The sequence below is a fragment of the Oreochromis aureus genome, linkage group 4, assembly GCF_013358895.1.
Source record: "Oreochromis aureus strain Israel breed Guangdong linkage group 4, ZZ_aureus, whole genome shotgun sequence".
Lineage (NCBI taxonomy): Eukaryota > Metazoa > Chordata > Actinopteri > Cichliformes > Cichlidae > Oreochromis > Oreochromis aureus.
The window spans coordinates 17,138,666-17,165,273 of record NC_052945.1 but is presented as its reverse complement, the minus strand read 5'-3'; the positions used below and the strand labels follow the sequence as shown (position 1 = coordinate 17,165,273).

Sequence of the window (26,608 nt, the reverse complement as noted above, 5' to 3'; positions counted from 1 at the left end):
ATCAGTTTTTTGTCTTCCAGCATTTTGTCCCCTCCAGAGCTGTGGGTAAGATCTGTCTGCTCATCAGCTACACCACCAGTGCCTTTCCTGGAGAGTACATCATAACAGTGTGAGTATCTGACACTGCAGTGCAGTGATTATTTATTTCTTTATTTATGGGAGACTAGCAGTTTGAGTTGCATAAAATAGTAAGAAAAGTAGAAGTGGCAGACCTAAAAATATATAGCAGAACACCGTCTGAAAGTCATGTCCTAGAGAAACAGGAAAATGCACAAAATACCCCACAGAGGACCTGAGAGGTGCATCTGGCCCTGCAGCTGATCCATCTGCTTTTCACCGAAGCTTCATCAGAAATAGTCTAAGTGGACCATTTGACCGAACAGTATGGAAGCACTGAAGTACTGGAACATGGCAGAGAACAGAACATCAAAAGAAAGGGTTTGAATTTCCTTCATGAAGTCAGGAGAACTATTCCCGAAGGCTACTTAAAGAAATTACGACACTTTGTTGAAGAGTAAAGGTGGTCATACCAAATATTGACTTTCAAGCTTGTTAGAATTGTACAAACTCAGATTTACCTTATGTAATCTATTTTCATGTATGCATGTACATTTCAGTAAACCTCTGCACCTATTTCCATAGCGAAATGTAAATAAATGGTTTATTTCTGTGTTTTACCAGGATGTGATTCTTATTTGCTTTTCACTTGTGTTTCCCACCTCATATGAACATGTCCATCAGAAGGTGGGTCGTCACTGTCATATGAAAAAGTGTCATAAGGCAGCTTCTAGGTGAAAGGTCATCTCAATTAGGTTTCACTAGTCCAGCTGACAGTGTCAGTCAGACACAAACCTAATCATTAAACTCAATGACAAAATGCAGTTATATTTCCCGATGGGTCCTAACATGATCATAGGTGATTAATATGCAGATAAATCTCTAGTAAAATTTTAACTTGTCATAAAATCAAAGAAAGAAGGCAAAGTGGAGAAGCTAACTAATCTTTACCTTTTTTTACTGGGAAAATGTGTAATGAAAATTTTGTTAGACACAATTTTTCTTACCAGTAACACACACGTCTTTAAGTGTAAAATTCATTTCTATATTCAATTCAATTCAATTTTATTTATATGGCGCCAAATCATAACAACAAATATATTATATGACTATTGGTTTACACACATACACACTTGTATTAACTGCTAAAAAAAAACTAAAGGAACACTTTAAAAACACATCAGATCTCAATGGGCAAAATATCATGGTGGATATCTTTACTGATGTGGACTGGGTAATGTGCTCCTCTGGACAGCTGCATTGCCCAACTGAGACAATGTCCCAGAGGTGTTCTGTTAGATTTATGTCAGGTGATCATTGGGGTCCTGCAGCCTGTACGATGAATAGTTAATCCTATAGGCTGTTCCTGTAATGCAGCATTTCCCATCCTCATGTTGCATATTCTCAAAACATGAGAATATGCAAGTACAATATACATTTTACTTGTATAATTGATTATGTAACAAATAAATATGAAACATATTTATTTGGGGGAATTTAAATTTAAATGCGCTGGAATTTAAATGAGCTTACCTTTGCCATCATCTTGTGTTGACTGCAGCCTGCATGTGTCTGCACAGGACAGCTGAGGCATGTGACCAAATGACAACAGAACACAGTAAGGCAGGGAGGAGGAAGAGGAGTGTAACATGTGTGGGTGAGAGATGATCATGTTTGCACAGACATGTCTTGTTTGAAATGGCAGGAATGTCCTGAATTTAGAGGAGAGAAATTCAATTTGCCCACTCCTATCAGCTAATTCATTATTATTATTATTGTTATTGTTATTGTTATTGTTATTATTATTATTATTACATTTGCTCAGAGCGTCATAACTTCTGGATCAGCCCATGAAAGTATGGGAATGTAAAACTGCTAGAGTTATCTGGACTCCAAATCGGAATTTCAACTGGAATTCTTCCCCAAATCAGATTTTCCACTTGGAAAGTCAGAGAAGTTGAAGGATTCTGAATGTGGAGCTGCCAGGCAGGAAGAAAAGAGGAAGACTGTGGAGAAGATCCACAAAAGGTGTAGAAGGAGCAACAAATGGAGGCCCCTAAAAGGAGCTGCAGAAAGAAGAAGGTGGGAGAAGTCTTACCTCTCTCAACTTCAGAACCCAAGATGGACGAAAGTGCGTGCAAACAGTATTCAATTGGCAATACTCTCTGTAGTACCACTGCTGCTGAATATCGGCTTCAGTGGTTATATTTGAAGTGCACAACTAGTGATGGATGGATGGAGGGCTCCACCTTGCCATGGCGCAAAAAACCTGTTTTCCTAGCTTTGACTGTAACACAGACGACACGCCCAGCACTAGACCCAGCATCCAACTTTCAAGTTAAAAGCAAGTAAGCATGATAAGAAATGAACTCCTGGGCTGACAGCATTCCTCCAGCTGCTGCAGCGCAATGCAGACCATTAAGTGTGTCGTCGTTGGAGACGGGTGAGTTCACTTACTCAGTATTACTTTATTTTTTATTTTTTTACACCTGGTTTTTATATCTAGCTAGATATCTAGGGTTGTCATGATACTACTAAAATTTTCTGTAGTAGTGCAAGAAAGATTTAAAAAAATATCACTACTTTTTGGCTGCCATGCTTCTGGTGACTTGGTAACATATACTGAATACATATAGTGGGTAAATTTGGCTGCCACTGTTGCTGTTAGACTTTTCTAAGCTTTGGTCTGTACTGTGCAAAAGTCTTGAAACAAGTTTTTATTTATATTCTTCATATCTGACCTTTAAGGCAATTCAGCAAAGGAAGATTTTTCTTATCCTGAGACAGGTGGGAAACTGGAAAAGGGGAGAACAAATAAAGGCGTAAAACCACACTGTCTACAACAGATGAAAAGTATCTGAAAGTCATGGCCTTAAGACAGAAAAAACAAATCCAGCAAGGAGATGGGTCTGGCCCTTCAGCTGATCAGATACTGTTTGCCAAAGCCTCATCGGAAATTATCTTTTTCGCACGGTGGCTGGCAGCAAGTCATTCTTAACAAGCTGAGATACGCAAATTTACACAAGAACTGGACTGTATATCAGTCGCAACAGGTTCAGGTCATCAAATATTTCCTTTTGGGCTATTAATTTCAAGCTATAAAGAAATGAGGGATTACTCAGGACTTTTGCACATTACTGTAATTGTGTTATGTTGTTAAATTAACGCTGTCTATTAAAATGACTGTATAACACGACTCATAGCATCTGCTACCACATTAAAGTTACTGTATTATGATTAGCCATAGCTGCTACTTTAATGCTAACATTTACTGATAGTTAAAAGGGCTAATATTGACGTCTGTACCAGGCAGGGTGATATTTCTGATAACTGTTTAATACTTAAAAGTTGTTGAAGCAGGAGTTTCCTCAAAGTGTTGCTCAGTGATGTGGATGTCAGCTACTGTTCATATGTTCACCTGCCAGTGAGGGGAGGGGCTGTGTGCCTGGCTAAATAGTATTGGCAACCTAAAGTTGTAGGTCCATTAGTTCATACACAGCATTGTTTTTTGCATTCTCTCAATAAATGCTAATCCAGCTTCTTCTCCCCTACAGAGAAGTGGGTAAGACCTGTCTGCTCATCAGCTACACCACCAATGCCTTTCCTGGAGAGTACATCCCCACAGTGTGAGTATCTCACTTTGCAGTGCAGTGAGTATTTATTTATTTAAGCAAGATGAGCAGTCAGTAATCGGCTCCACCCTCCTTTAAAATCAGTGCATTATATGAAAATTTGGCTTGCAGAGGAGCTTACAGTCACAGCAGTGGACTGTAACTAGACCAGAAATACATGTTACAGGATGTTATGAGGAAACCCTTCAGCCTATCTCATTCTGATCCTAGCTGTCACTGTAACTGTGGCATGAAGTCATTTGATAAGCTTCAGATTAAGTCAAATTTAAGACAGCAGAAGCCATAAAAGTCTACAATACGTCAGACAAGATATCAACTTCCACTTCAGTTGTTTTTTTAGTAGTAATATTTTGACAGTCTATATAAAGCCAGAAGGGTTTGGCTCATTTGCACTTCATCACTTCTGTCAGGTTTGACCACTACTCCGCCAATGTTTTGTTGGATGGGAACCCAGTGAGCCTGGGCCTTTGGGATACAGCAGGACAAGAAGACTACGACAGACTCCGCCCCCTTTCCTACCCAGAGACGGTACAACAACCACAAAAAGAAAGATCACACAATGTTGTGCTATACTTCACTTACATCACTGTGCAAAAGATTTGAGCCACTCCTCAGTTCTTTAAATTTCGCTTCCAATGAAGAAAGGTGTTTTTATGATTTTTTAAAGTGGTATTCAGCAGTAGCAGTAGGCCTTTCAGTTTTCCGTTGGGCATTGGCTGCTTTTTCACTGATTTTCAAAATATAAAGAATTAAGTCTCTGACTGTTTTGCTGTCTTTGTCTTACCAGGATATTTTTCTTATCTGCTTTTCCCTCGTGTCTCCTGCATCATTTGAAAATGTCCGTCATAAGGTGAGTAGTCGCCATATTATGTAAAGTAGGCTGCACAATGTCATCCTATTAAGATTTTACTAACAAAGTACTGACAGTGTCAGTACTGTCATATTAATATCATGACATTTACTCATATTGTGCCTGTGCTGCAAAGCAAGCACAAACCTAATCCTAAATTCAATGGAAAAATGTAGTTATATTTGCAGAAGGATTCTAACACGATGGAAAGTAGACCCGCAACTACAAATTAATTTTATAAGTGAATAATGTGTAAATTGATCTCAAGTAAGTAGTAAGTTTTCATAAAACCAAAGAACGACAACAAAGTGGAGAAGGGCGACAAATATTTAGCATTTCCTACTTTAAAATTGTGTCATCAAAATTCTGTTAGGCATATTTTCTCTTAATAAACGTTTTTTTACTCAGTCTGATGACTTTGAATTGTAGCGTATGCCAACTAAGCAACCCACTGTAAGCAGTCTACTAAGCAACCTTTCCAGGAGTAGCTGACTGGCTCTCCAAGGTGGAAATCACTGCTGAGAAGACAAATGGTTGTCTCACATTTGCCAAAAAGCATCTGGATGATCCCCAAGACACACAGCATTTCATAAGAACACCATCGTACCAACAGTCAAACATGGTGGTGCTAGTATAAAGGGTCTGGGCTGCTTTGCTGCTTCAGGACCTGGACGACTTGCTGTCATTGTTGGAACCATGAATTCCGCTTTCTACCAGAAAATCCTGAAGAATTTTTGGCCATCAGTTCATGCCCTGAAACTCAAGAGTTCTTGGGTTATACACAAGGGCAATGATCCAAAAAAGCACCAGCATGTCCACCTCTGTATGGCTCAAAGAAACAAAATGAAGATTTTGGAGTGACCTAGTCAAATTCCGGGTTTAAACCTGATTGAGATGCTTTAGCGTGACTTAAAACAGGGCGTTCATGTTAGCAAACCCTCCAGTGGGGCTGAATGAAAAGCTGGGTAGTTAAACTCATAAACATTGTCTCTTTGCAGTGGATTCGTGAGGTGAGACACCATTGTCGGAACACTCCCATAATCCTCGTGGGGACCAAAATGGATCTGAGAGATGACAAAGACGCTTTGGAGAAGCACAAGAAGGAGAAGAAGACTAATCTCTCTCCCATTAACTATGCTGATGGACTGGCCCTGTCCAAAGAGATTGGTAATGGCTTCAGTTATCTCTAATACTTTTTCTTTTAAATCATCACGGAAGACAGCAGATTCCAGTAATAAACCTGTGTTGAAAGATTTTATGTTTTATGTGTTTTTATTCGTTGTTTTATTATCTTTCATTAAGAAGCATATCATGAAGTGTTCATATATTTCACAAGGTTTCTGTTGTGCAAGCTGACATTAACTCTACAACACAAATAAGTTAGACAGGAAACAGATGCAGCACCCAAACCACAAGAGTTGAAAAGTGCACCACATTTCCTAGAGGAAGCAGCCAGACACACATGTGACACACACACACCCACACACACAACCATTGGTTTAGAGGAACTTGTAAAAGAGGAAATGTGATGTGCTTGCATACGTGATGTAACCTATAAAAGAACTGTTGCCTGCACTCAGGGCGTGGGTCTCGCCAGAGGCCTCACCCGTGCGCGGGGTCTCGCCAGAATCCTCACCCGTGCACGCTGCTGTTATTATATTCTAACTGTCTGAGTGTCTTTATTCAACCTGAAGAATGTCTTATTAAGAATAAACTCTTGACATTTAATTGGTCCTTCGAGCCGGATGTAGGACATCGAATTATAACTAATTTTATGCTCCAACGGAGTGACCTCGTCGTTTCCTGACATCGTGGAGAGCCCGCGCTGAAGTCTGTCGACAGCCTCTTTCCTATGAAGGAGAAAAGACCAACTACGTGAATTCGGGGTTGGCCAGCGTTCTTAGTAAGAGGTCCACGATCCTGGGGAACGAGGAGGAATCTCTGACCGGCACTTATATCATCATAACCAGGTGAATATTAACACTCAAAGACACATCGCGAATAATCGTCTTTTAGATTGACACTTTTCTAAGGAAGAAACTCGTCCTGTAGGGACTGGCAGTTTAAAAAAAAAAAGACTCGCTTAGTAAGACGAAACTGGCAGTCCAGAAGAGACTCGTTTCGCAATAAAAAAAAAGCTGGTAGTCTAAAAGACTCGCTTGTAAGACGAAACTGGCAGTCCAGAAGAGACTCGTTTCGCAATGGAAAAAAGCTGGTAGTCGACAAAATTTACTCCGGGAGTAAATGGGAAAAGGAAAGTGTCAATTAAAATAGGATTACACTGCACGTATGTGAATTGTTTGTATTTAAAAGAGGAAGTGAGTGTCATTTGAAGAGGGACAGTAGGACCCTACACCACTTCTATTGTTTTCCTGTGTCGACTGAAATACTGGTGAGGAAGGGAAAAGGTTGCGCTTCATCGCATAAAATTAAGGCCGCCCTTGACATTAGGACAAGGGTAGAAGGCTGCCTTAATAACCTCCCCTAACTCTAATACCAGAGAAGGTCACACAGTTCTGTTTGTAGTATTAATAACACAAAATCAAAATGGGAAATAAAACAACAAAACTCACTGCTGACGAGCAGTGGCTAGAAAAGAAATGTCCAGGCGCCCGGAGAAATTAGTGCATATAGATGGAGAAATCCAAAGAAAACTAAATGTCCCACGTGAGAGGAAAATGTAGCCCTCCTCATTAACTAAATTAAAAGAAACCCTCCAAGCAGAAATAAATACTGAAAAGGAAGCTAAAAAGAAATCAAAACATACACAAGAGTTGTAATATTTTAAAGCATGGAAAGAAGAATGAATAGAATGCGTGAAACCAGATAATCCACACAAATATATCAAATAAAAAAGAGATGCATAAGGTATTATTATGGCTGTGTCATTGTTCAGCCAAGGAAAATGTCTCCAGCTTGGGGAGGTGTGAAGCTGCAGATTCACACAGGCCTTTGATGGATACATAATAAAATATAAAATAATATACTATTGTATATTAGTAGTGAAGTAGTGTATTGTAATATACTATTGCTGTTATAAAAAAGGAAAAACAATACAATGATAACATTAATAATGACATACTATTAATAGGAAGACGCACCTCAGTCAGTTATGATGCAAGGTGGAAGATTGTTAAAAGTAGTCTGATTCAAGCTTAAGGTTTGCTCAAACTCAGTACAATGATATATGAGATAAAGAAAATAAGGAAATAACTACACTAATCAGGTGCATAGAGACACTTGACCTGCTTGTAAACCTGTCATCTTAGATGAGACTTTGTTGAGATGAAGAGCAAACCTATACTAACAACTAATAAGCCAAACCTGTATACAACAGCTAAAGCTACAGGTTTGAGAAGCTGAATAAAATGAATTAAATATGTGGACACTACCAAGCTGATGAGCAAGTTACACATTTTTTTTTTTTTTTTAATTTTATTTGTTTTTAGAGCAGAAGCTGCATATTAAAGGTCACACATGCAGCTGTCTGTGAGCTCAGTTTTTTCCTCACACTTCTGCTTTGTTTCTGGCAGCAGCTTTTTCTTTTTCTTTTTGTGTCCTTGATGATGATAAAGTCCAGAGCCAGCTGAGAGCTGGGTTATCTGTTTTGTTTTATGTGACAAGGCTGAGAGATTAAAACTTAGTTTCTTGTTTTGAGAAGAAAAAAAGAGAGGTTTTGTGTTTCTCAGCCAAGAACAACTACAATTTCATTTTCTGTCTTGAGACAGGATAATAATAATAATAATAATAATAATCATAATAATAATAATAAAACAAAGAGTGATGTTTTGTTTAAGTGTTGAAGCAGGCTAATACTGCAACATATCGTCTAGTGCATGATCTGCGAGCAATATATGAAATCATCTTATTTATCTTTAAATAAACTCCAATTATGGAGACCTGAAGTCACATGCTTAGGGCACACCCTCAGGTGAAGGCAGAAAGCTACTAAACAAAGAAAAAGAAGCTATACAGAATGCGCCACAGCCACAAAACTAAGTATTCACATTCTGTCTGACTCTTTGTGAGCCTGAGTTATGACCTTGGCTCCCTGTTTTCCTGCTTCCACCAAGGGTGGGGGGGTGACGCTCCCGTGGCTCTTTACTATCACAAAAAGAAAAGAGAGGCCCCTACTCTCTGAATACAATATTCTCTTCATAACTCGGCAGTATGAAATGTCATGAAACAGTGTAACTCACTCACAGTAAATCAGCAGTGAATCAGCAGTATAGGATAATACAAACCTATCTAATAAATCTAATGATTTTCAAATTCTTTTAACTAAGAAGTATGATGTGGCCTACAGCAGTATTATGATTCACTCATTTTGATTACAGGTATAATGTAATATATGACAGCATAATAATCTCACAACTGCTACAAGCACATTTGCCTTTCTTAACACACGCGAGTGAAAGGCAACTGTTAAGAAAATGCCCTTTTGGGTGAGACAGTCCCAGAGGCCCTGCATGCAAGCGTACTAACACACATACATGCAATGAAGAGCAGCTTACACTAGAGCACACACTATATGTGCGCCTCTATATCTCACATTGGTGTTAAAGCAGGAAAAACTTAATAGTTTTGTTATCAACTGCTGAATTTACCCACTACTGACATTTAACTCTCCAGCTTGCAGGACAATAGGTGAAACGTTTGTGAAAACAGAGAAGGAAAAATAAAGACACAGAGAGAGTCTGGTATGACCAAGCAGTGACCAGACAATAAATTTAGTTGGTAATACAATAAATTGTGAGATGCTTTCTCCTTGATTGATGCAACACAAGTAATTTACTGTATGGAGGAAATTCTCTTTGTGATAATCTTTTGAACGTGCATTTCTGTTGACCTGTCAACTTAGCGCATTATAAGCTGATATGCAAATTAGTTGATTGATATTAGATTTGAAAAATAACTGTATTATAAAATAAGTGAATAAGATGTAACAACGGTTGAAATATAGTTTTTGTTTCTAGTGTGTGGAGAAGGTTTTATCATGGCACACATCTGTTTACATGGGAGGAAACTCCTCATGTGATGCGACATTTAGCAGTTTGCAAGTGTGCAGCACATCAGAAGAATGACTATGAAATTACAAAGGGAAACAATTTTACTGACAAAGGATGAACAAAAAGCAGCTCCCACAGCTGAGCAAAAGAAATGGCTGAAATGCGGAGCGAAACTAAAAGAAGGAAAACCAATACTTCCAAAATCTCTACACAAAACAGCAGCCTTAGTGACACATGGAGTTACTCTCCATGCATCAACAGGAGGGATAAGAGATATAATCTCCAAAATACACTCTAAATTTCGAAACTTCAGCAAAATGCTGGCCAGAGTGTATAGGCCTAGTAAAAATGTGGATGAGATTAACCCAATGCTTGCAGAAACTGACACCATTTGAAATTGTACACGGTAGACCTTTTCCTCTGCCCATCACCAGTGAACCAATAGACAAGTCAGTCAGAGAAACAACCCTAGCAGAATGGATGACAAAACTGCTAGAGAACAAAGAAATAGTTCTGAGCAACCAACTGCCGAATGATTCTTCTCCAGTCTCTTCCAGGTTGAAACCAGGCGACTGGATCCTGATCAAGGTACTCCAGAGGAAAAACTGGAGCTCTCCGAGGTGGGAGGGCCCTTATCAGGTCCTGCTCACAACACCGACAGCGTGCAAAATCGCTGAAAGACCTTCGTGGATCCACCAGAGCCACGCCAAAAAAGTACAAGGGGACACAAGCCCAGACGCCAGTCCACCTATCATCTAGTGATCTGTAAGTGGAGGAGAGGGCAGATTGGGTACATCCCGCCCTCTTGACTTCTCGCTTTCAGTCGACACACTAGGTGATCTGGTGAACTTGGTCGACCTGAAGAAACCCCATTGTAGCCCGAGCACCGACCTGGCCCCACCTGCCCGGTAGAGTAAAGGAAGATCAGTCCAACCTGCAAAACCAGAAGAGCAACCCATCACTCAAGATGTGTCCTCATCCTGTGGAATCAGATCCATGACCATGGTCTGCCTATGGAGACTTAGAGTCCCAGAAAAGCAGGGTGTATCTTTTGTTTATCCAAATAAGACACTGCAACCGGAATCTTCCTGGCACAAGCTTATAGCCCGATAGCAACTGAGGAAGAAGAAGACTGTGTTTAAAAATTTCAGACACTTCACATGATGTAGCAATTGAAAATGCGGAAGCAAGTGAACGTCTACTGAAGTCTATAGAGTATGGGTGAAATATATTAACAACAGGAGGGAATGTTGAAAGATTTTATGTTTTATGTGTTTTTATTCGTTGTTTTATTATCTTTCATTAAGAAGCATATCATGAAGTGTTCATATATTTCACAAGGTTTCTGTTGTGCAAGCTGACATTAACTCTACAACACAAATAAGTTAGACAGGAAACAGATGCAGCACCCAAACCACAAGAGTTGAAAAGTGCACCACATTTCCTAGAGGAAGCAGCCAGACACACATGTGACACACACACACCCACACACACAACCATTGGTTTAGAGGAACTTGTAAAAGAGGAAATGTGATGTGCTTGCATACGTGATGTAACCTATAAAAGAACTGTTGCCTGCACTCAGGGCGTGGGTCTCGCCAGAGGCCTCACCCGTGCGCGGGGTCTCGCCAGAATCCTCACCCGTGCACGCTGCTGTTATTATATTCTAACTGTCTGAGTGTCTTTATTCAACCTGAAGAATGTCTTATTAAGAATAAACTCTTGACAACCTGGAATCTGCTGTCTTTTAAATCATCACGGAAGACAGCAGATTCCAGTAATAAACCTGGAATCTGGCTCTCTGTTTCCTGTCCTTAGGTTCTGTCAAGTACCTGGAGTGCTCAGCTTTGACTCAACGTGGCGTTAAAACTCTGTTTGATGAGGCCATCAGGATTGCCCTGTCCCCTCCACCTATCACCAAGAAGACAAAGAAGTGCTCTCTCCTCTAATACTTCACTGAAACAGTGTATTTCAGATTCTGTCCTTCAGTGTGTGTAGCTGCATCAGTTATACACTTGTAAGGTCAATTTTAGGAGACATTGCTTCCTAACAGTGTATACTGATTTTTGGTAGTAGAAATGTTTCCAGATAGACTGCACACATGCTGTATTTTAGCCGAAAAGAAATCCTTTGATCTGTTGTCTCTTTAAAACACAGCTGACAGTCTGCTGCTGTTTCCTGCTCAACCACATCAAGCATTTACAAGTTAAAAACGTCACTTTTTCTCTATGGAAGCAGGCGTGTCAACAAAGAGCTTGAACTAACCATCTGTGAAGTTTGGAGTAACGTCTTTACTGGTAATTAATTTTTTGCTGTATGGTTCATGTTAATTCACTCTCATGGAGTAAATGAAGCCTGAAGCAGAGAGAAAATGAATGTTGTATATGCTTAGCTTTATGAATAAAAGCTATTGTGCTTTTTTTGTTTTGTTTTTTAAAGCCAAGAAATTCTCCTAAAACCGGTTCTGTTTGTTTTCCTTTGAGCCAAAATGGCAAAAATGGCTGAAGTGTTGCTGACTCACTTATTCTTGTGAATCTTTCACTTATAGCATACTGGAAAAATATAGATTCACCATTATTCGAACATATTTTAATGTAAATAAAAATGTACGTTCTTCTTCTGATCACTGATATCATTAGTTAGAGCAATAAAATAAGATTAGATGTACATTTTGGGCAACATATTAAACCACAAGACTAACACTTTAAAAAAATATTTTGCATTATGCTTTTAGAAAAAAATCAATTAATGACACTCCGAATTCTCTTCATTAATATACACTCAACTGCTCATCAACACAAAATCTATCCAGACAGTCCTTCCACACAAATAAGCTCAAGACGACTTCCCTGAAGCTGAACCGGAGCATCAGAATATGCAAGAAAACTGATTTACGTTACTTTGAATGTGTGTTCAGTATAGGCAAAGGATGAATGCTGCACGCAAGTGATGCTGACTGACCACAGAAACAGAAGAGACAACATGAGAGAAGCAGCGAACAATAAATAATGCAATCCGTTTTACTTAAAGATGAGACAGTTTCAAGCTTTGACAGGCAGGACCTCAGTAATTTGTAACAAAGCATTTTGTTTCCTGAAAACACTCAGCACAGAGGCAATGATTGCCATTAGGTTGTGAACTCCATGAAGACAAGGAATCTCATATGTGATGCAAAGAAATTTAAATAAATCTTATTACAAGATAAACCAAAACTTGATGTCTCGTCATCATAGGTCATTAGTAGCACATTTGGCACAGAATCTGCACTTGAATACTTAAATTAGTTAATTCAGTCTTTTTATAAACACTTTTCATTCCGTTCATAAATTTCTCATAGTCAGTCAGCGCCTGACGTCAGCCTCACGAATCCACAAATCGCAACAGGGTCCCTGAAGTTGTCGGTATGCTGGAAAGAAAGAAAGCATTCATTAAAATCAGTGGGATCAGACGAAAACTTGACTGGAGTTAGGCGGAAAACAAGTCAGATTGTTTTGGACGTTAAAGAAAAGGAACCACACTTCAAGGCAGACCTAATTTTAAAGATCAAGAGTTGTTAAAACTGTTTGAATGTAACTCGCACACATTAGTGACCATATAGACTAATAATCTTATTCCATGTCAATAGACCAAATGGAAAAAAGGAAACCTTTGGGAAAGTAAGGCAGAACACCATCATACATTTTGGATCTGTTACCACCAGACACCAAATCTTTCTAGAAAAGTGAGATTGGAAATGTCAGATGATGCCATTTGTTGGTACATCACAAAGAACTTCATCTGATTAGAGTAGTTTCGTGATAATAAAACTGCACATTAAATTTAATATGAGGGGATACATTTATAAGAGATTAACACATGAAAGTCTGTTATAAACTTAAACTCCTGTCTTTGAATTGTTTTTTCTACAGCCCTTTAAATTTGGCCTGTATAAGCTATACTAGCAAATTTTTAAGCAAATTATCGCTCAACGGAATGTGAGATTATTTTAAAATTCCACATTGCTGAAGTCATAGTACCAGATACTTGACCTAAAAAAGTTTTGAAAGACACGGGTCTAGTCTCCCTGGACTTTTTTTCAGAGAAATCAAAGATGGTCGGACTGGGAATTTTTCTTAAATTTAGTCTAGTTACTCAAATAAGATTGAGAGCAGCTGTATTTAATGCCTTAACAGGTGGCTAAACTGACCTAAGATAAAGGTATAGATAAAGGTAAGGAAAGGAGGTAAAAAAATAAATAAATAAAATAAAATGTTTGCCCATTTTCAGAAGAGATAGCATCCAGTCTTATTACCTCTCCACCAGCTCTGCACCAACAATGTCATGAATGTGGTATTTCATATGGAATTTCACTTGTGAATTCGTTCGCCGCTCCTCGATTTCTGCCTTTAAGACTTCGCCGTATTTGGACTTCTTAACCATGTTGAGCACTGCTTTGCGGCCTAACGGCAAAATGAGAACCAAGGCATTAATGGGTGTCGCAACTAAAGGAAAACCCTGTTAAGATTCAATCGTGTGAGATTCAACACCAACCTTTTATGAAGTACTTTGTGAATTTGCCAGAGTTGGGAATGGAAAGCCACCAGCTGCCCGCATCCCTCACAGTCAGGACCCCAGACTTAACCAGCTGCCTGTGTGTGGGGGAGAAAACAGATTCTGAGTCGATCTTGATCTTTCAGAATGGCCAAGTCAAAGGTTAAACATTCACTAATGCCAAGCACAAAGTTATGGAGATCGGTATAAACAGCTTTAATGCCACAGAAAATGTTATTCTCTGCTACCGCTTTAAATAAATTTCAAACTCTTTCAGTCATTGTCAGCAGTGTTGCTTTGCTTTTTATTTATCTAGGAAGTGAAACTGTTAAGTTTAAGAACACTTTTATGGGGGATTATTTTTAGTTTTAGCTTAATATTAGAAATTTTCTCTAAAGCTGGATGTGAAACTATGTCTTAGATAGAAGGTTTGGGAATGATAAAGCTAAATAATAAACGCATCCAATATTTAGGTGTCTTTCATACGTGATCTCAGAGTCTGTGAAGAGAAACTCCTTCAGCATCTTGTCTTTCGTGAAGCTCAGATCTGTGCAAACGGTCACCACTTTCTCCAAGAACCTCTCCACAGTGGTTTGTGTGGTTTTGCCCTCCTCTCCCACCAGCACTTTGGCCTTGTAGTCAGAAGTAAACACCAACCCAAAGGCTTCTGCGTCGAACCCGAGCTGGAACATCAGCAGGTCTCCTCGTTCACGCATCTTATTCTGTGTACCGAGGACAGCAGCACATTGTATTTTACATTTGAATCTGCAGAAACGATTACACGTACATTTCTAACACTTAAAATCCACCTTACCAGCTCCTTGTCCACCAAAGTCCTGTCACTGTGTATGCTGTAGAGCTGGTGCTTCAGCACAATTTGAGGAAGTGCATCATTGAAGAGCTTTCTGGGAAATAGTGTCATGAGGTACTCCAGGCTGGATTTAATGTCAGCTGGTCCTTTTAAAGTGCAGAAATGACAGTGTGAACTTCAAATGAAGAGTTTTTGGATCACATTATTGTAGATTGTTTTTTAGGAGTCACACACCCACCCTCTTCAGCAGCAGTAGCTCCAAATTGTTCTGTGCCATTTCTTCTCTTCTTCAGATTGAAAGCGTCTGAAATCAGAGCCCGTTTCCTGCTCATACCTAAAGGAGAAATTTGAACCTGTTCACTCCAAGATGCTGCTTTCCTCGCTACACAACGCTGAGTCTATTAAAAGACCTTTAAATGGTCAATCACATCATTATTTCCTACTAATTAAGAGCAATACCCTACAGTCAAGCTCCACTCCTTTGCCAATTTCTGATGAATGAATTATAAGACATACTCTCGTATTTTTCATAAAAGTACCCTTCAGAAAACAAGTTTTGTTAGGTCAAAAACACTCCACCGTTAGCCATGCTAACGCTAGCCCGTTTATCAACATTAGACCGAGCTATTTGAACTCAAAAATAATTTTCGTCCTTACCTGATGAATAAACCCAATAATAATGTGTTTTTACATCACTTTATTCCCTGCCAGAGCCACAAAACAGCCCACCAGCTCCAGAGAACTGCTACAACTCTTCTTTTCACGAATATTTACAGTGTTTAGCGGAAGTGTCACCGCTACCACCGAGCAGCGGATTGCATGGAAAACTGCACACGGAAGCCCCAAACGGAAGTGGCGTTAGCTTGTTGTTAGCGTGTGAGCGTGTGAAACTAGTTAGCTGTCCCGCTACAAAAACAAGGCAGCGTTTTTCTAACTCAGCTACTTCTTGGTTTTAATCGGTAAAGATGCAACAAACGTATGTTTGTTGTTCCTATGCCAAGTCTGTTATTTTATTTCCACAGACATAATATAAACGGAACTTCTAACGTTAGCTTAGCAACCTTTGCTCGTTGTGCTGTAAAGAGGTAGGTTATCACTTACTTACGTCTTATTTATTCATGAAAGTACTCTTTAGTTTTCGTAGTGAGGTCAGTAACAGCGGTATTAGGAAACCTTTGTTAATTTTCAGCATGCATTTAATTGAGAAACAGTGCAGACACACGCCAGACATTACCTGCCTCTTTTCCATTCAACGTTCAACACATAAACTGTTATAAGGACATCAGGCGGTTGTAGGTCCAGATGTGCTGCATTTAAACTTAAACTAATTTATTGTTTGCGCAAAATTTGTTACAGAGAGGAAAGAACAGATTTCTAATTTCAAATATGCAGCAATGTGCAAACGTCTTTAGCCACCCCATCATTTCTTCATATGTTGGTAGGAAAATGTGGAACCGGTGCAGCGATTTATCAAAACATGTTCAAGCATACATGAATATAGAGTATATAAGGCAAAAACAACTTTGTACAGTTCTAACGATCTTGAAAGCCAATATTTGGCTTGACCACATTTATTCTTCAACACAGCCTGAACTCCGTTAGCAAAGCTTTCCTGTCATTTCTTTAAGCACTGTTCAGGAATAGTTTTCCAGGCTTCTTGAAGAACACCCAAAGCTCTTCTTTGGATGTTGGATGCCTTCTTTATCAAGATGATCCCACACTGGTTCAATAATGTTGTCATAACCCTTCCACTGAGGTCATTTCTGATGAGGTTTCAGTGAACAATAGATCATCTCGCAGGTCCTGTGTCAGGTCTTTTAGGGGTTTTCTGGGAATTCTTAATTTCAGACACTGTTCATCTGCCTTAGAACATTTTATAGGCCTGGCACTTCTTTTGCCCTCCACTTGTAACCACAGCTTACCTAATAGCTTTATGGAAATCCCTTTGTTGGCCGCTCGTCAAACTGTGTTCTGTTTAGATACAACACTGGTTCATCCTTTGAGTTAGGTGCCATTTTTATGCTGGAATGATTCATAGCACAGCCAACAAAAACCATGCCTCTGAAAATGGCTAGGTACAAAGACTAGACTGAAAATGAGTGAAAAGGCAGTCAATGTTCAAAGAAAAAAAAAAGTGTCTTCTTGGAAGCAAAATAAAAAGACATGAGGAGTAGCTTAAGCCTTTTACACAATATTGTAGATGGAATTAACTGATAGTGGGAATAGTATTTTTAAAATTTAGCTAAAGAATATGCAATATATAAATTAACCCTAACCTAACTTAACCCTGAAAAAACTGCACTCAAAGAACAAAAATTCTTAGCAGTTCACTCTGACTCATAAATTCTTTCTGTCCAGCTATGGATCCCCACAGATCCAGCATCAGCTATCACAGCCGTCAGTCCTCGTACAAAAGAGAAAGAGACGACAATGGCAGAAATCCTCGTGAGAATAAACACTTCAGAACGAACACACAGCACCAGTATCGGTCTGAGTCGGCTCTGGGTCAAAACCCTTTGAGCTGCAGGACGTTAAGCACGAGAAGGGAGCTTTATGAAAGAGACTTTCCTGTTTACAAACAGCCTGTGGAAGTGGGATGTTTTTCCCTCGACTCTGAGCGTAGATTCTTCAACGACAGCAGGCAGATGAGGTACTACGTGGAGCCTGACAGGAATCCAAATTTCAACCTGAGGGACGGATACAGGGATCGCTTTATTAAAAGAGACGACAGTGTGAAGGAGAGGCTGGACCATATTCTCCGGTGGATTGTAGCCAATAAATCTAAGATTAACCCAACAGTGGCAGCAGCCTCACCTCGGTAAGTGTAGCTGTGAGGTTCCTGTTTTTATTGTATTTCTCTTCAGGTGATCAAGTAGGTCCCACAGAGAGAGAGAGAGAGATAAACATTATTGATCTCTAACCACAACAACAGTTCCAGGACACGTATTCTTTGATCAACCTCTGCTCTTTCCAGCGCTTTAGATGTCGACTTTGTGACATGGCGGGGCCACCTAACTAAGCTGCTGACCACTCCTTATGAGACAAGGGAAGGCTGGTTGTTAGCAGTCACCAGGTTCAGGGGCACGCTTTACATCAGCGAGGTGGAAACGGAAGCTGCTCGTAGGGAACGGGAGAACCGCACTGAGAGGCACGAAGAGATGATGTACTGGGGATACAAGTTTGAGCAATACACATGTGCAGGTAGGTGGGTTTATGTAGCAGTAAACAAGTACCTTATTTTTCCTTTTTTTGAAACTTTGGGTACTGATTAAAACTGCCTTACCCACAGCTGATGATTCACAGGCATACCTCATAATCAACTGGTTTTATATTCACAGTCCATTTGTGGCTGGAAAGAACAACATGTGAGATTTCCACTATGGGGAAAAAAATGCTAAGGGTATAAGAAAAACAAACAAACAGTACTGTTGCCTCACAAAAAGAAGGCCCATGTTTGATTTCACCAGCTGTTTTTGTGTGAGCTTTGCATGCTGTGGGTTCTCTCCAGGCACTCTTGTTGGGTAATTGGTGTGAAGTCTGTTTCTGTGTTAATGCTGCAATAGACTGGCAGCCTGTCCAGGTTGTACCTCGCCTTTCACACTTGGGTTACGGTTTCTGAAACTGCTAATTTACCGGGATTTTCCCACATAACCATATCTAGGGTTTACAGAGACTGGTTTGAAAAGAGGAAACACCCAGTCAGTGGCAGTTTTCAGGGTGAAAATTCCTCATTGGTACCAACGATCAGAGAGGGACTGCTTGGAACTGATAGGAAGGCAAGAGTAACTCAAACAACCACTTAGTACAACCGAGGTATGCAGAAGACCACACCAGGTGCAACTCCTGTCAGCTAAGAAAAGGAAACTGAAGCGATACTTCATCCAAGCTCAACAAAACTGGACAACAGAAGATTAGAAAAATGTTGCCTGGCTGATGATTCTTGATTTGAGCTGCACTGGTAAAGGCAGAATTGGGGATAAACAACAGGAAAACACAGATCCTGCTTTGTGTCAGCAGTCCAGGCTGCTGGGTCCCTTAGTACCAGTTGAGCATCATTTACATGACACAGCTTACCTGAGTATTGTTGCTGATTATGTTCATCCCTTTATGACCACAGTGTGCCTATCTACTGATGGCCGCTTCCAGCAGCTGTCCTTTTAAAAAGTTAGCTTCATGTCTTCATGTAGTTGAAGAACTCGAGTAACAGCAAATACTCGTAAATGCAGTATGATTATTGATCTTGCCATGATTAAGTTAAATTACTACACTCTATAAAAATGTAATGTGATTGTTGTAATGCCCAACACTGACTTCAAATCATTTTTATTTCTTTTTATTTTTTCTGTACATATCCATGTGTCCATTATATTAGATATGAAGGCTAAACCTAGATCATATAGAGCACAGTGGTAAAGTTTCACCTTTGTCTGTCCTGTAGACAATACCCACAGTCTACCTGACCCTGGTGGAGTGGTTAACACCAACGAGGCCTTCTGCACTGTGGTGCAAACTCGGCTCGCGGATCACAGACTGCTGTTCTCCGGCGAGGTAGACTGTCGGGATAAAGATCCCAAGGCTCCGGCTGCTCCTGCCTGTTACGTGGAGCTGAAGACCTCTGCAGAGATCTGCACCCCCAAACAGCGCAGCAACTTCCACAGGTACAGGATAAAGTAAAGCCTCATAATTTTCATGTTATGTGGTTGGCTGGATGCTAACGCTTTTATTTTGGCGCTCCTCAGGTTCAAACTTCTTAAGTGGTGGGCCCAGTCTTTTCTCCCGGGAGTCCCTAGAGTGGTGGCAGGTTTCCGAGATCAGGAAGGTGTCGTTGTTTCCGTGGAGACCTTTCACATTTCTAAGATCTCCCATCTCATCAAGGTAAGTAAAGTAATAAATAATTGATTTAAAAACATCTGGCAGCACAACATATGCACACTCCATGAGCCTTCTGTACGTCTTTTAAACAGAACGAGTACAACTGCTGGAAGCCGACGGTATGCATGAACTTTTGCTGCGATTTCCTGTCTTTTGTGAAGCGTGTAGTTACTGAAGACAGTCATAGGTAAGCTATAACAAAACTTTTAAAATATTCTGGTTTTGGGTAAATAGATGTTAATCTCTTTCTGTTGCCATTTCAGAGTGGTGTACCTGTTCTCCTGGGATCCCTACAAAGATGTCACCTACTCTGCCCACAGAGACTCTCAGTATTGCTTCCTGCCACACTGGTATGTTGAGGAGATGACGAGAAGTGAAGATTCCCAATATGAGCCTAAAGCATAATTTATACTTCTGCACTTTAGTCTGAAAGCCTGGAGTTGATTCATTCCCTTCCAGTCAATTAGAAGGGTAGGAAACGGGCCAATCACAGTTGTTTTGAGGAAGGGAGGTGCACGTCAGCATAGGTTATCATGACGTACGATTTAACCCTACCTATGGCTCTGATAAACTGAATTGCAGAAGTATAAATTCCACCTGAGGCATGGTCACGAATGCACCATTATACTGTAGACCTCCAGTGGAGGACTCTTTATCAGAATCTGGACATTTAATGTGGTAAACATTTGCATGAGCTCACCAATCACTACTCATCAGTCTTCTGGAGGGACTTTGTTTTTTAAAGCAGCAATGAACTACATTTTATCTGGCATGTAATGATCTAAGCAAAACACAATTAAAGAAATCAATATTGTTTCTCAATCTTTATTATTCCCTGGTTATAACAATAATTTAAAACCCACAAACACTGTAATGTTTATTTAAACAAAATTAGAAAATCTGCGTTTTGGTTTGGTTTTTTTCTTGTAAATGAGTCAAGATGATATCAGATAAGAACTGGATGTAAACAAAGTTCATTTTGTAAAATATAAAAAGCAAAATTGTAAAGCTTTAATTAAAAAAAACAACAACAAAAAAAAAAAAACAGTTGGAGCTGTTTTTCCTAACTGCTACCAAAAGTAAGTGACAACTTACAGAGGAGCTGAAATCTGGTAAATGTGTCACTTGGCTATAGTACAATAAAAGGTCTAAGTGCTACGGTGTTAAAAGGAAGCGCCTCTCTTGGTTATAACCAAGACGTAAAGAGAGAAAAACTAGTTTAACAACAACAGCAGCAGGAGGAGTGGATCAACTGTCAACTGGCATCAAGTTGAAAGGCAGCATTAACTGTCATTTACCACATTAGAGAGAGAAAGTACTGTGACAAATACTGTGAATCACTGCGATCCTTTACAAGTTTACACTACTCGCAGGGAACTGATAGAAATAATGGAAGACATCTGTGTGAAAGAAAAAGTGTGCACATCAAACACTGTGATATTGAAAACAGTAGAAAAAATCAAGTGTTTGTGTAGATCAACAGTCACTGAATAACTTACAAACGAGTGACAAAAAAAAGAATTAAACCATCGACAAGCATAAAAAGGAAAAAGTGCCAAAACCTGCAGCTCTTTAGAGTGAGAGTGAGACTGGCTTCAAAAGAGTCAAAACCCTGTAACCTTTGATGTTAAAATGCCCAGCTTTACAACAAAAATAAACGTGTTTACAACCTGATACAATTTCTTTTTGTCTTTATAACCTGTTAGCCCCAGTCTTTATAGCTTCACATGGTTGCTTTCTTATATAAACTTTACAAAAGCTCAAAAGTAAGAGGTGTGGCCACGCTGAGTTACAGGTACGTGCCGACACAGATGTCTGCTCGGCTTAACCAGCTTTTGTGGCCTTGGTGTCTTTTGTTGTGTAATAATCTCACCAGTAGTAAACTATCAAAGCTCAAAAAACCACCAAAACTTGATAACAACAACATTTTAGCAGCCAAAACCTTAAAATGCTGAGCCCAAAGCTAATCAGTGGTTGATAGTGGCTCCATCCACGTTTTATATTCAGTCTATGGGGGAAACAAACCTAATTCCTGCAGTGAGGAAATATTATACTCTGAGTGGTTTCATGAACACACCGTAAGAATCAGAAGCTACAGCTTTTGCAGTCAGAAGATCACAAAACAAGCCAATTTGAGAGAATTTGTGTGTAGGTGTTAGTCGTTGTACTCCACCACCAGCAACATAATGAGGGTATGTCCTTTGGAAGAATACTGTTTATCCCTTTAAAGGTCCAAAGACTTGATGAAAATACATGCACAACTAAGATTTTTAGCTTGGTTTTTTCCTTTAATTTGTCACCCGTCTGTATATCAGTTCATACAGTTTTTTTTTTTCATAATGCATTACGTTCAGAGGCACTTGGTACCTACAACTACTGCAGCATGTGCGGACACATATTCACTGTGCTTTTCCCTCAATTTATATTAAATTAATTTAATGAGGTTTCCATCTTGCAGGATTTCACAACTGGATAAATTCACAGTTAAAAACTTAAGTGTATGTAAAGAATGGTCCAGTGGTTTAGATTAAGGCAGCAGTAAACTTATCATCACGTGCAATAAAGCTCAAACATTAAGTAAAAGTCTTAAATTGAAATACACTTTTTCAAATTCATATGAAAATGTAAATGTAAAGACAAATATCATTCATCTCCTATAGTGAAATATGAAACTACAGCAGCCTCATGACAAAAACTGGGACCAGGGGAAAGCAGCTAGTCTGGCACATTGATTTGAACCAGTAATTTCTTAAAAAGCATGTATATTTCCACGAGAGCTGTATCAGTCTTTCAGTGCAACCAGGATCATCTCTCAGGAAGAGGGCAAACAGGTGTATTTGTGTGTGCTTTTGCCTAAACTGTTTAAAAATAAATCAGCACCTGACAGAGAGCTTATTTTTTAACAGTAGAAAGTTCAGCTCTTTAAAAGGTGTTCTTTTTCCTTTTGTCTTTTCAAACAGTTACTCAATATAGGACCTGTATAACTCACCTCACACTAGAAGATATTATACAGCAAACCAAACTAATAAATGATGTCTGTATGTTTTTCTTTGTCACATAAACTCAGTTAACTTTAGTCCCTGCAGGATCATGCTGAACCAAGAGAAATGCACCAGTGGAGAGGATGTGTATGCACAGATGTTCGCAGTTAAAGGTTAACAACAGCAATAATTAAACCCCCCTCTGGTTATGTTATATAATTTGGGAATGGAATAGGAATGTGGGGCTCCCAAGGCACCAATGCGGGCTCATATTATTGTGCCTATGCGACGGAAACAATTCATAATGTTAGTAATAGCATCAGCAGGCTTTTAAACCTACTGAGGATGAGTGCACTGATGGTTTGCTGTGTTCAGGTAGCCGTCTTCAGTGCTTCAGTTTCTTGTTCATGCCCATGATTCTGAAGGTCACTGCAGCGATCTTCTCATACACAACAAACATGAGGGCAGCCGTCAGTACCGTCTGTAGCAGCTTGGCCTCCAGGCCTTTGTACAAACCGAGAGCGCCGTGCTTCCTGCGATAAACACGGGTATACAACTGTGACCACTGCTACATATTCACACATGTGCTTGTTGTGAGTCGAGTGAGTAGATAGTGCAATTTTAGAGATGCTGCACTCACTTGATCCGGTCCATGAGCAGGAACAAAATGTTAGAAAGGCTCCCCATCACACCACCACCCTTGGCGTCACTTTTGTACTGGCCAAACTGATATAAAAAAAAAAAAAAAAAAAGCATAAAACAAGTGATGCATGTGTAGTAAAAATTCAATATCATTTACCAGTATGCATATTGGCTATGAGTGTTTGACGGTATTAACCATATAAAGATGCTCTGGTTTCTTTAAATTTTTCTATAAACACACACTCACCGGCCACTTTGTTAAACCGGTTCATCTGCTGATCAATAGAAATATCTAATCATCCAATCACATTGCAGCAACCCAGCTAATTTAGGGATATAGTGAAGTTGCTGCTGAGCATCAGAATGGGAAAGAAATGTGATTTAAGTAACTTTGAATGTAGCATGGTTTTTAGTACCAGGCGTTCTTATCTACTGGGACTGGATCTGAAATTTTTTCCCTAATAAAGTTTCTGGGGAGTGTACACAAAATTAAGTCAGATTTACAGAATGTTGTGTCACCGACTCAGCCAGGAGTTCCACTTTAGTTTTTAGTTTTTGAGGAAACATAATTTTGGCCTGTGTAAGAGTGTGATAGATGGCTTTTGGCACACATAAAATTACAGATACAATTTGTAGTTGTTTTTGTCTGTTCACTGAATTTTCTGTCATTGCAAAAATGTTGAACTTCATCAGCCTAATCTTTGAAAAACAGAATACAGGAATGACATTTTCCGTATTAGAGTACTTACCCTCAGTATGGCCTGAACTGTCTGCAGAGGATACGTGGCAGTGGTAGCGATGGCCTTGGCAATGGCTCCAATGAGAAAAATCTTTGCCGAGGATATCTGTGGTAAAAGATGAATTTTCACAGGTCAGGTGACTGATCGCTAAACAGGGTCCTGGCTGATCACAGCCCTTCAGCTATGTAATGACAGGATGCTGACTGATTAGCTTCAATAATGCAATATTGTATACATCACTTGCTCTCTTCTTACCTTCCTCCCTCCTCTGCCTGCCTTCCTCTTCATGGCCTCATAAATCATGAACTGCACAGCAGGGTTGAGGACGAGGACGAGAGAGGGCAAAGTGCCGTTCCACAGAGTTCCCACCCCCTCGTTGGCTATGATCTGTGAGAAAGCATCTGAAAGAAGCAGTGAGGTTTGAAAATCATACAGACACGAGACAAGCACGTCAGAAGTTTTGACCTGTTTAACGGATATGAAGCACGCACCAAATATGCCTTTGTAGTGAGTCTGGTGGAGGTCTTCGTTTCTGAACTTTACCCCCTGCATCTTCAGTCGAGTGTTGACCACCCACATGGGAGTGGTCAGGATCACATTCACCACTCCTACATGAACAAGAGATATTCAAGTTTCTTGAATCCACAAACCAGAGGATAATATCACCATCTTTTGCATACAATCTGTGGGATACATACATGCAAACGTTTCACACACAAATCCAGGATTCATCCATTCAATCCAGACATCTGTCACACAGTCACTCCCTCCACTTTTGAAAAGTTTGCCTACAGGCTTCTCTATTAATTGGACACCTTGGATCCATTTAAGTCTTTCAGACAATTTCCATCAGGTCAGTACTTACCTGACACAATTCCAATGAGCAAGTCTTTCCCAGGTCTGGACTGGCCTGGACCAGATGCCATCATCTTCTTCAGCGAGTTAAACGTGTAGAAGTAGACAAAATTGGAGCAGCAAAGGCTGGAGATAACTGGGAACCAGCCTCTGTATAGTGACAGACTGGGAGAGGTGGTGAAGAGGCATTTGAGTAGTGAGTTTTCAGTCATGTGGCCAAAACATCATCCTAAACCCTGGATTAGATTACAGCTGCAGCTTCCAATTATTTTCATTATCTGTTTATATCTGTAATTACCTTGTTCTTTTGGTTCATAACATTTGGTTAAATTATAAATGTGGTCAAATAAGAGCAAAACAAGGCTTAACTTGTGTAATTTCTAACCAGAAGCCTCAGTGATTTTAAATTCCCAAACTATACGTACAAGCCTTCTTCCTTTGCTATCTCAGCCAGAATGACTGGAGTTGAGTTCGACTTTCTCTTCTCATCCACTGAAAAACAAACAAATATGCCAGAAATCACATAATGAGTCTCTGGACAATGATTTGACACACAAAGATCAGTTTAACTGTGTTATCTCAGCTTGTGGAATGTAAAAGAGTGTAAGCAGAAAGGCATGACACACCTTTTTATGCCTTATATAGAGCTTTGCAATAAAAAAAGACACGTGAAACAACATAAACAGAAATGGATTGTTTATGAGGTAAAATAAAAACTACATTTATCAGTGCGCTACTCTTTGGGTTGCAGTTATGGTTGCTCTATAATGACCCCGGCGTTAAACTCTTTCAACTCTGCAGCTTATCAGGTAACCTCTGTCCAAGATGATAAAGCCCCCGAGCTCACCCTGGAGTCTGCTTTTGGCCGTGTCCAGAGGAAAGAAGACGGTCATAGCTGTCACACTCCCCTAAAAAGACAATGCATTGCAACATTAACATCCATACTGACACCTGAAAACACAACAACATCTAACACCATTGTTCAGCTTAAAGTGGTTTCTTCAACACCATGCTATCCTGCTATTAGAAGGATAATACGCCAACCCCCATAAAAAATAAATAAATAAGAAACAAAGCTACTCACCATTGCACCTGCCACAGCATGAACCAGCGTCTCATAGGATAGGAGGCCGACAGCCGAGCCACCGTTGTCGGACATCTCTGCAGGCTCACCCCGGTCCAACCACACAAGCTAAACACCGGGAAGTAACTGCCGTGAACCCAATGGAAGGTGTCCGGGTTTTCCGAACAGTGGAAACGTTTTAAACAATAATTACTCACAACTTCATGTTACAAGAAGCTGAAAAGCGACAAGAAACAGAAACCAAAGAAGAAAGAGGAAAACTGTCAGATTGGGTTCACTCTCCTGGTCGGTGGGATAGTTCCTCCCAACATGCCGCTGATTGGACAGTTTCTTCTTCTTCTTTTGTTGACTCTTCTGCCGGTTCTGTTTCTTCTTCTTCTGTTTTTGGTAAACCATTAACTTTAGCATAGAGTTTATGAGCCATCTACTGGACTGGAAGGAGATGTGGTGCAAAAACTATATGGGATTTTACAGCCCTTATTTGCGGCAGGTCACCACAGCATGTGTGATTTTCCAGATTTTTCCTGACACAACCTCAAAGGGAC

At 39.8% G+C, this 26,608-nt stretch overlaps 4 protein-coding genes across 7 annotated transcripts; 2 read left to right on the top strand and 2 right to left on the bottom strand.

The window, feature by feature from the left end:
* Nucleotides 1–2,365: 2,365 nt before the first annotated feature.
* On the top strand, nt 2,366–12,006 carry LOC116313045 (ras-related C3 botulinum toxin substrate 1-like). Of its 3 annotated transcripts, XM_031730613.2 has the most exons (6): nt 2,366–2,500; nt 3,612–3,683; nt 4,100–4,217; nt 4,477–4,539; nt 5,538–5,706; nt 11,367–12,006. In XM_031730613.2, exons 1-6 carry the CDS (start codon nt 2,466–2,468, stop codon nt 11,495–11,497), a joined length of 588 nt encoding a protein of 195 aa, XP_031586473.1. In that variant the 5' UTR covers nt 2,366–2,465; the 3' UTR covers nt 11,498–12,006. The 3 variants fall into 3 exon arrangements, 1 of the variants encoding a protein (XP_031586473.1); XR_005612678.1 differs by lacking the exons at nt 2,366–2,500; nt 3,612–3,683; nt 4,100–4,217; nt 4,477–4,539; nt 5,538–5,706 and adding an exon at nt 5,789–6,509 and having other exon boundaries at nt 10,096–11,967; XR_005612679.1 differs by lacking the exons at nt 2,366–2,500; nt 3,612–3,683; nt 4,100–4,217; nt 4,477–4,539; nt 5,538–5,706 and adding an exon at nt 5,789–6,509 and having other exon boundaries at nt 11,367–11,503.
* A 546-nt stretch (nt 12,007–12,552) lies between these two features.
* On the bottom strand, nt 12,553–16,429 carry LOC116313048 (serine/threonine-protein kinase 19). 2 transcript variants are annotated; one of them, XM_039610574.1, is made up of 7 exons: nt 16,124–16,429; nt 15,128–15,223; nt 14,893–15,035; nt 14,565–14,800; nt 14,079–14,176; nt 13,840–13,987; nt 12,553–12,954 (listed from the first exon to the last, which is right to left on the bottom strand). In XM_039610574.1, exons 2-7 carry the CDS (start codon nt 15,219–15,221, stop codon nt 12,909–12,911), a joined length of 765 nt encoding a protein of 254 aa, XP_039466508.1. In that variant the 5' UTR covers nt 15,222–15,223; nt 16,124–16,429; the 3' UTR covers nt 12,553–12,908. The 2 variants fall into 2 exon arrangements, with proteins under 2 accessions (XP_039466508.1, XP_031586476.1); XM_031730616.2 differs by lacking the exon at nt 16,124–16,429 and adding an exon at nt 15,547–15,699.
* dxo (decapping exoribonuclease) lies at nt 15,754–20,583 on the top strand. Its single transcript, XM_031730615.2, has 7 exons — nt 15,754–15,974; nt 17,248–17,707; nt 17,864–18,090; nt 19,328–19,547; nt 19,629–19,764; nt 19,854–19,948; nt 20,025–20,583. Exons 2-7 carry the CDS (start codon nt 17,250–17,252, stop codon nt 20,164–20,166), a joined length of 1,278 nt encoding a protein of 425 aa, XP_031586475.1. The 5' UTR covers nt 15,754–15,974; nt 17,248–17,249; the 3' UTR covers nt 20,167–20,583.
* On the bottom strand, nt 20,573–26,409 carry LOC116313049 (peroxisomal membrane protein PMP34). The gene is made up of 9 exons (XM_031730618.2): nt 26,064–26,409; nt 25,827–25,887; nt 25,405–25,471; nt 24,990–25,144; nt 24,616–24,732; nt 24,380–24,525; nt 24,134–24,229; nt 23,383–23,468; nt 20,573–23,275 (listed from the first exon to the last, which is right to left on the bottom strand). Exons 1-9 carry the CDS (start codon nt 26,136–26,138, stop codon nt 23,128–23,130), a joined length of 951 nt encoding a protein of 316 aa, XP_031586478.1. The 5' UTR covers nt 26,139–26,409; the 3' UTR covers nt 20,573–23,127.
* Nucleotides 26,410–26,608: the final 199 nt, after the last annotated feature.

Coding starts and splice junctions, on each gene's coding strand:
- LOC116313049 (XM_031730618.2), bottom strand. CDS start 26,138: ATGTCCGACAACGGTGGCTCGGCTGTCGGCCTCCTATCCTATGAGACG. Junction 24,526..24,615: donor TCACTACAAAGGCATATTTG/GTGCGTGCTTCA, acceptor TGCTTCTTTCAG/ATGCTTTCTCACAGATCATA. Junction 23,276..23,382: donor CTGCTCATGGACCGGATCAA/GTGAGTGCAGCA, acceptor TGTTTATCGCAG/GAAGCACGGCGCTCTCGGTT.
- LOC116313045 (XM_031730613.2), top strand. CDS start 2,466: ATGCAGACCATTAAGTGTGTCGTCGTTGGAGACGG. Junction 2,501..3,611: donor TGTGTCGTCGTTGGAGACGG/GTGAGTTCACTT, acceptor TCTCCCCTACAG/AGAAGTGGGTAAGACCTGTC. Junction 3,684..4,099: donor GGAGAGTACATCCCCACAGT/GTGAGTATCTCA, acceptor CACTTCTGTCAG/GTTTGACCACTACTCCGCCA.
- dxo (XM_031730615.2), top strand. CDS start 17,250: ATGGATCCCCACAGATCCAGCATCAGCTATCACAGCCGTCAGTCCTCG. Junction 18,091..19,327: donor TGAGCAATACACATGTGCAG/GTAGGTGGGTTT, acceptor TCTGTCCTGTAG/ACAATACCCACAGTCTACCT. Junction 19,949..20,024: donor GTTACTGAAGACAGTCATAG/GTAAGCTATAAC, acceptor TTGCCATTTCAG/AGTGGTGTACCTGTTCTCCT.
- LOC116313048 (XM_039610574.1), bottom strand. CDS start 15,221: ATGAGCAGGAAACGGGCTCTGATTTCAGACGCTTTCAATCTGAAGAAG. Junction 15,036..15,127: donor AGCTACTGCTGCTGAAGAGG/GTGGGTGTGTGA, acceptor GCACTTTAAAAG/GACCAGCTGACATTAAATCC. Junction 13,988..14,078: donor CACAAAGTACTTCATAAAAG/GTTGGTGTTGAA, acceptor TTTTGCCGTTAG/GCCGCAAAGCAGTGCTCAAC.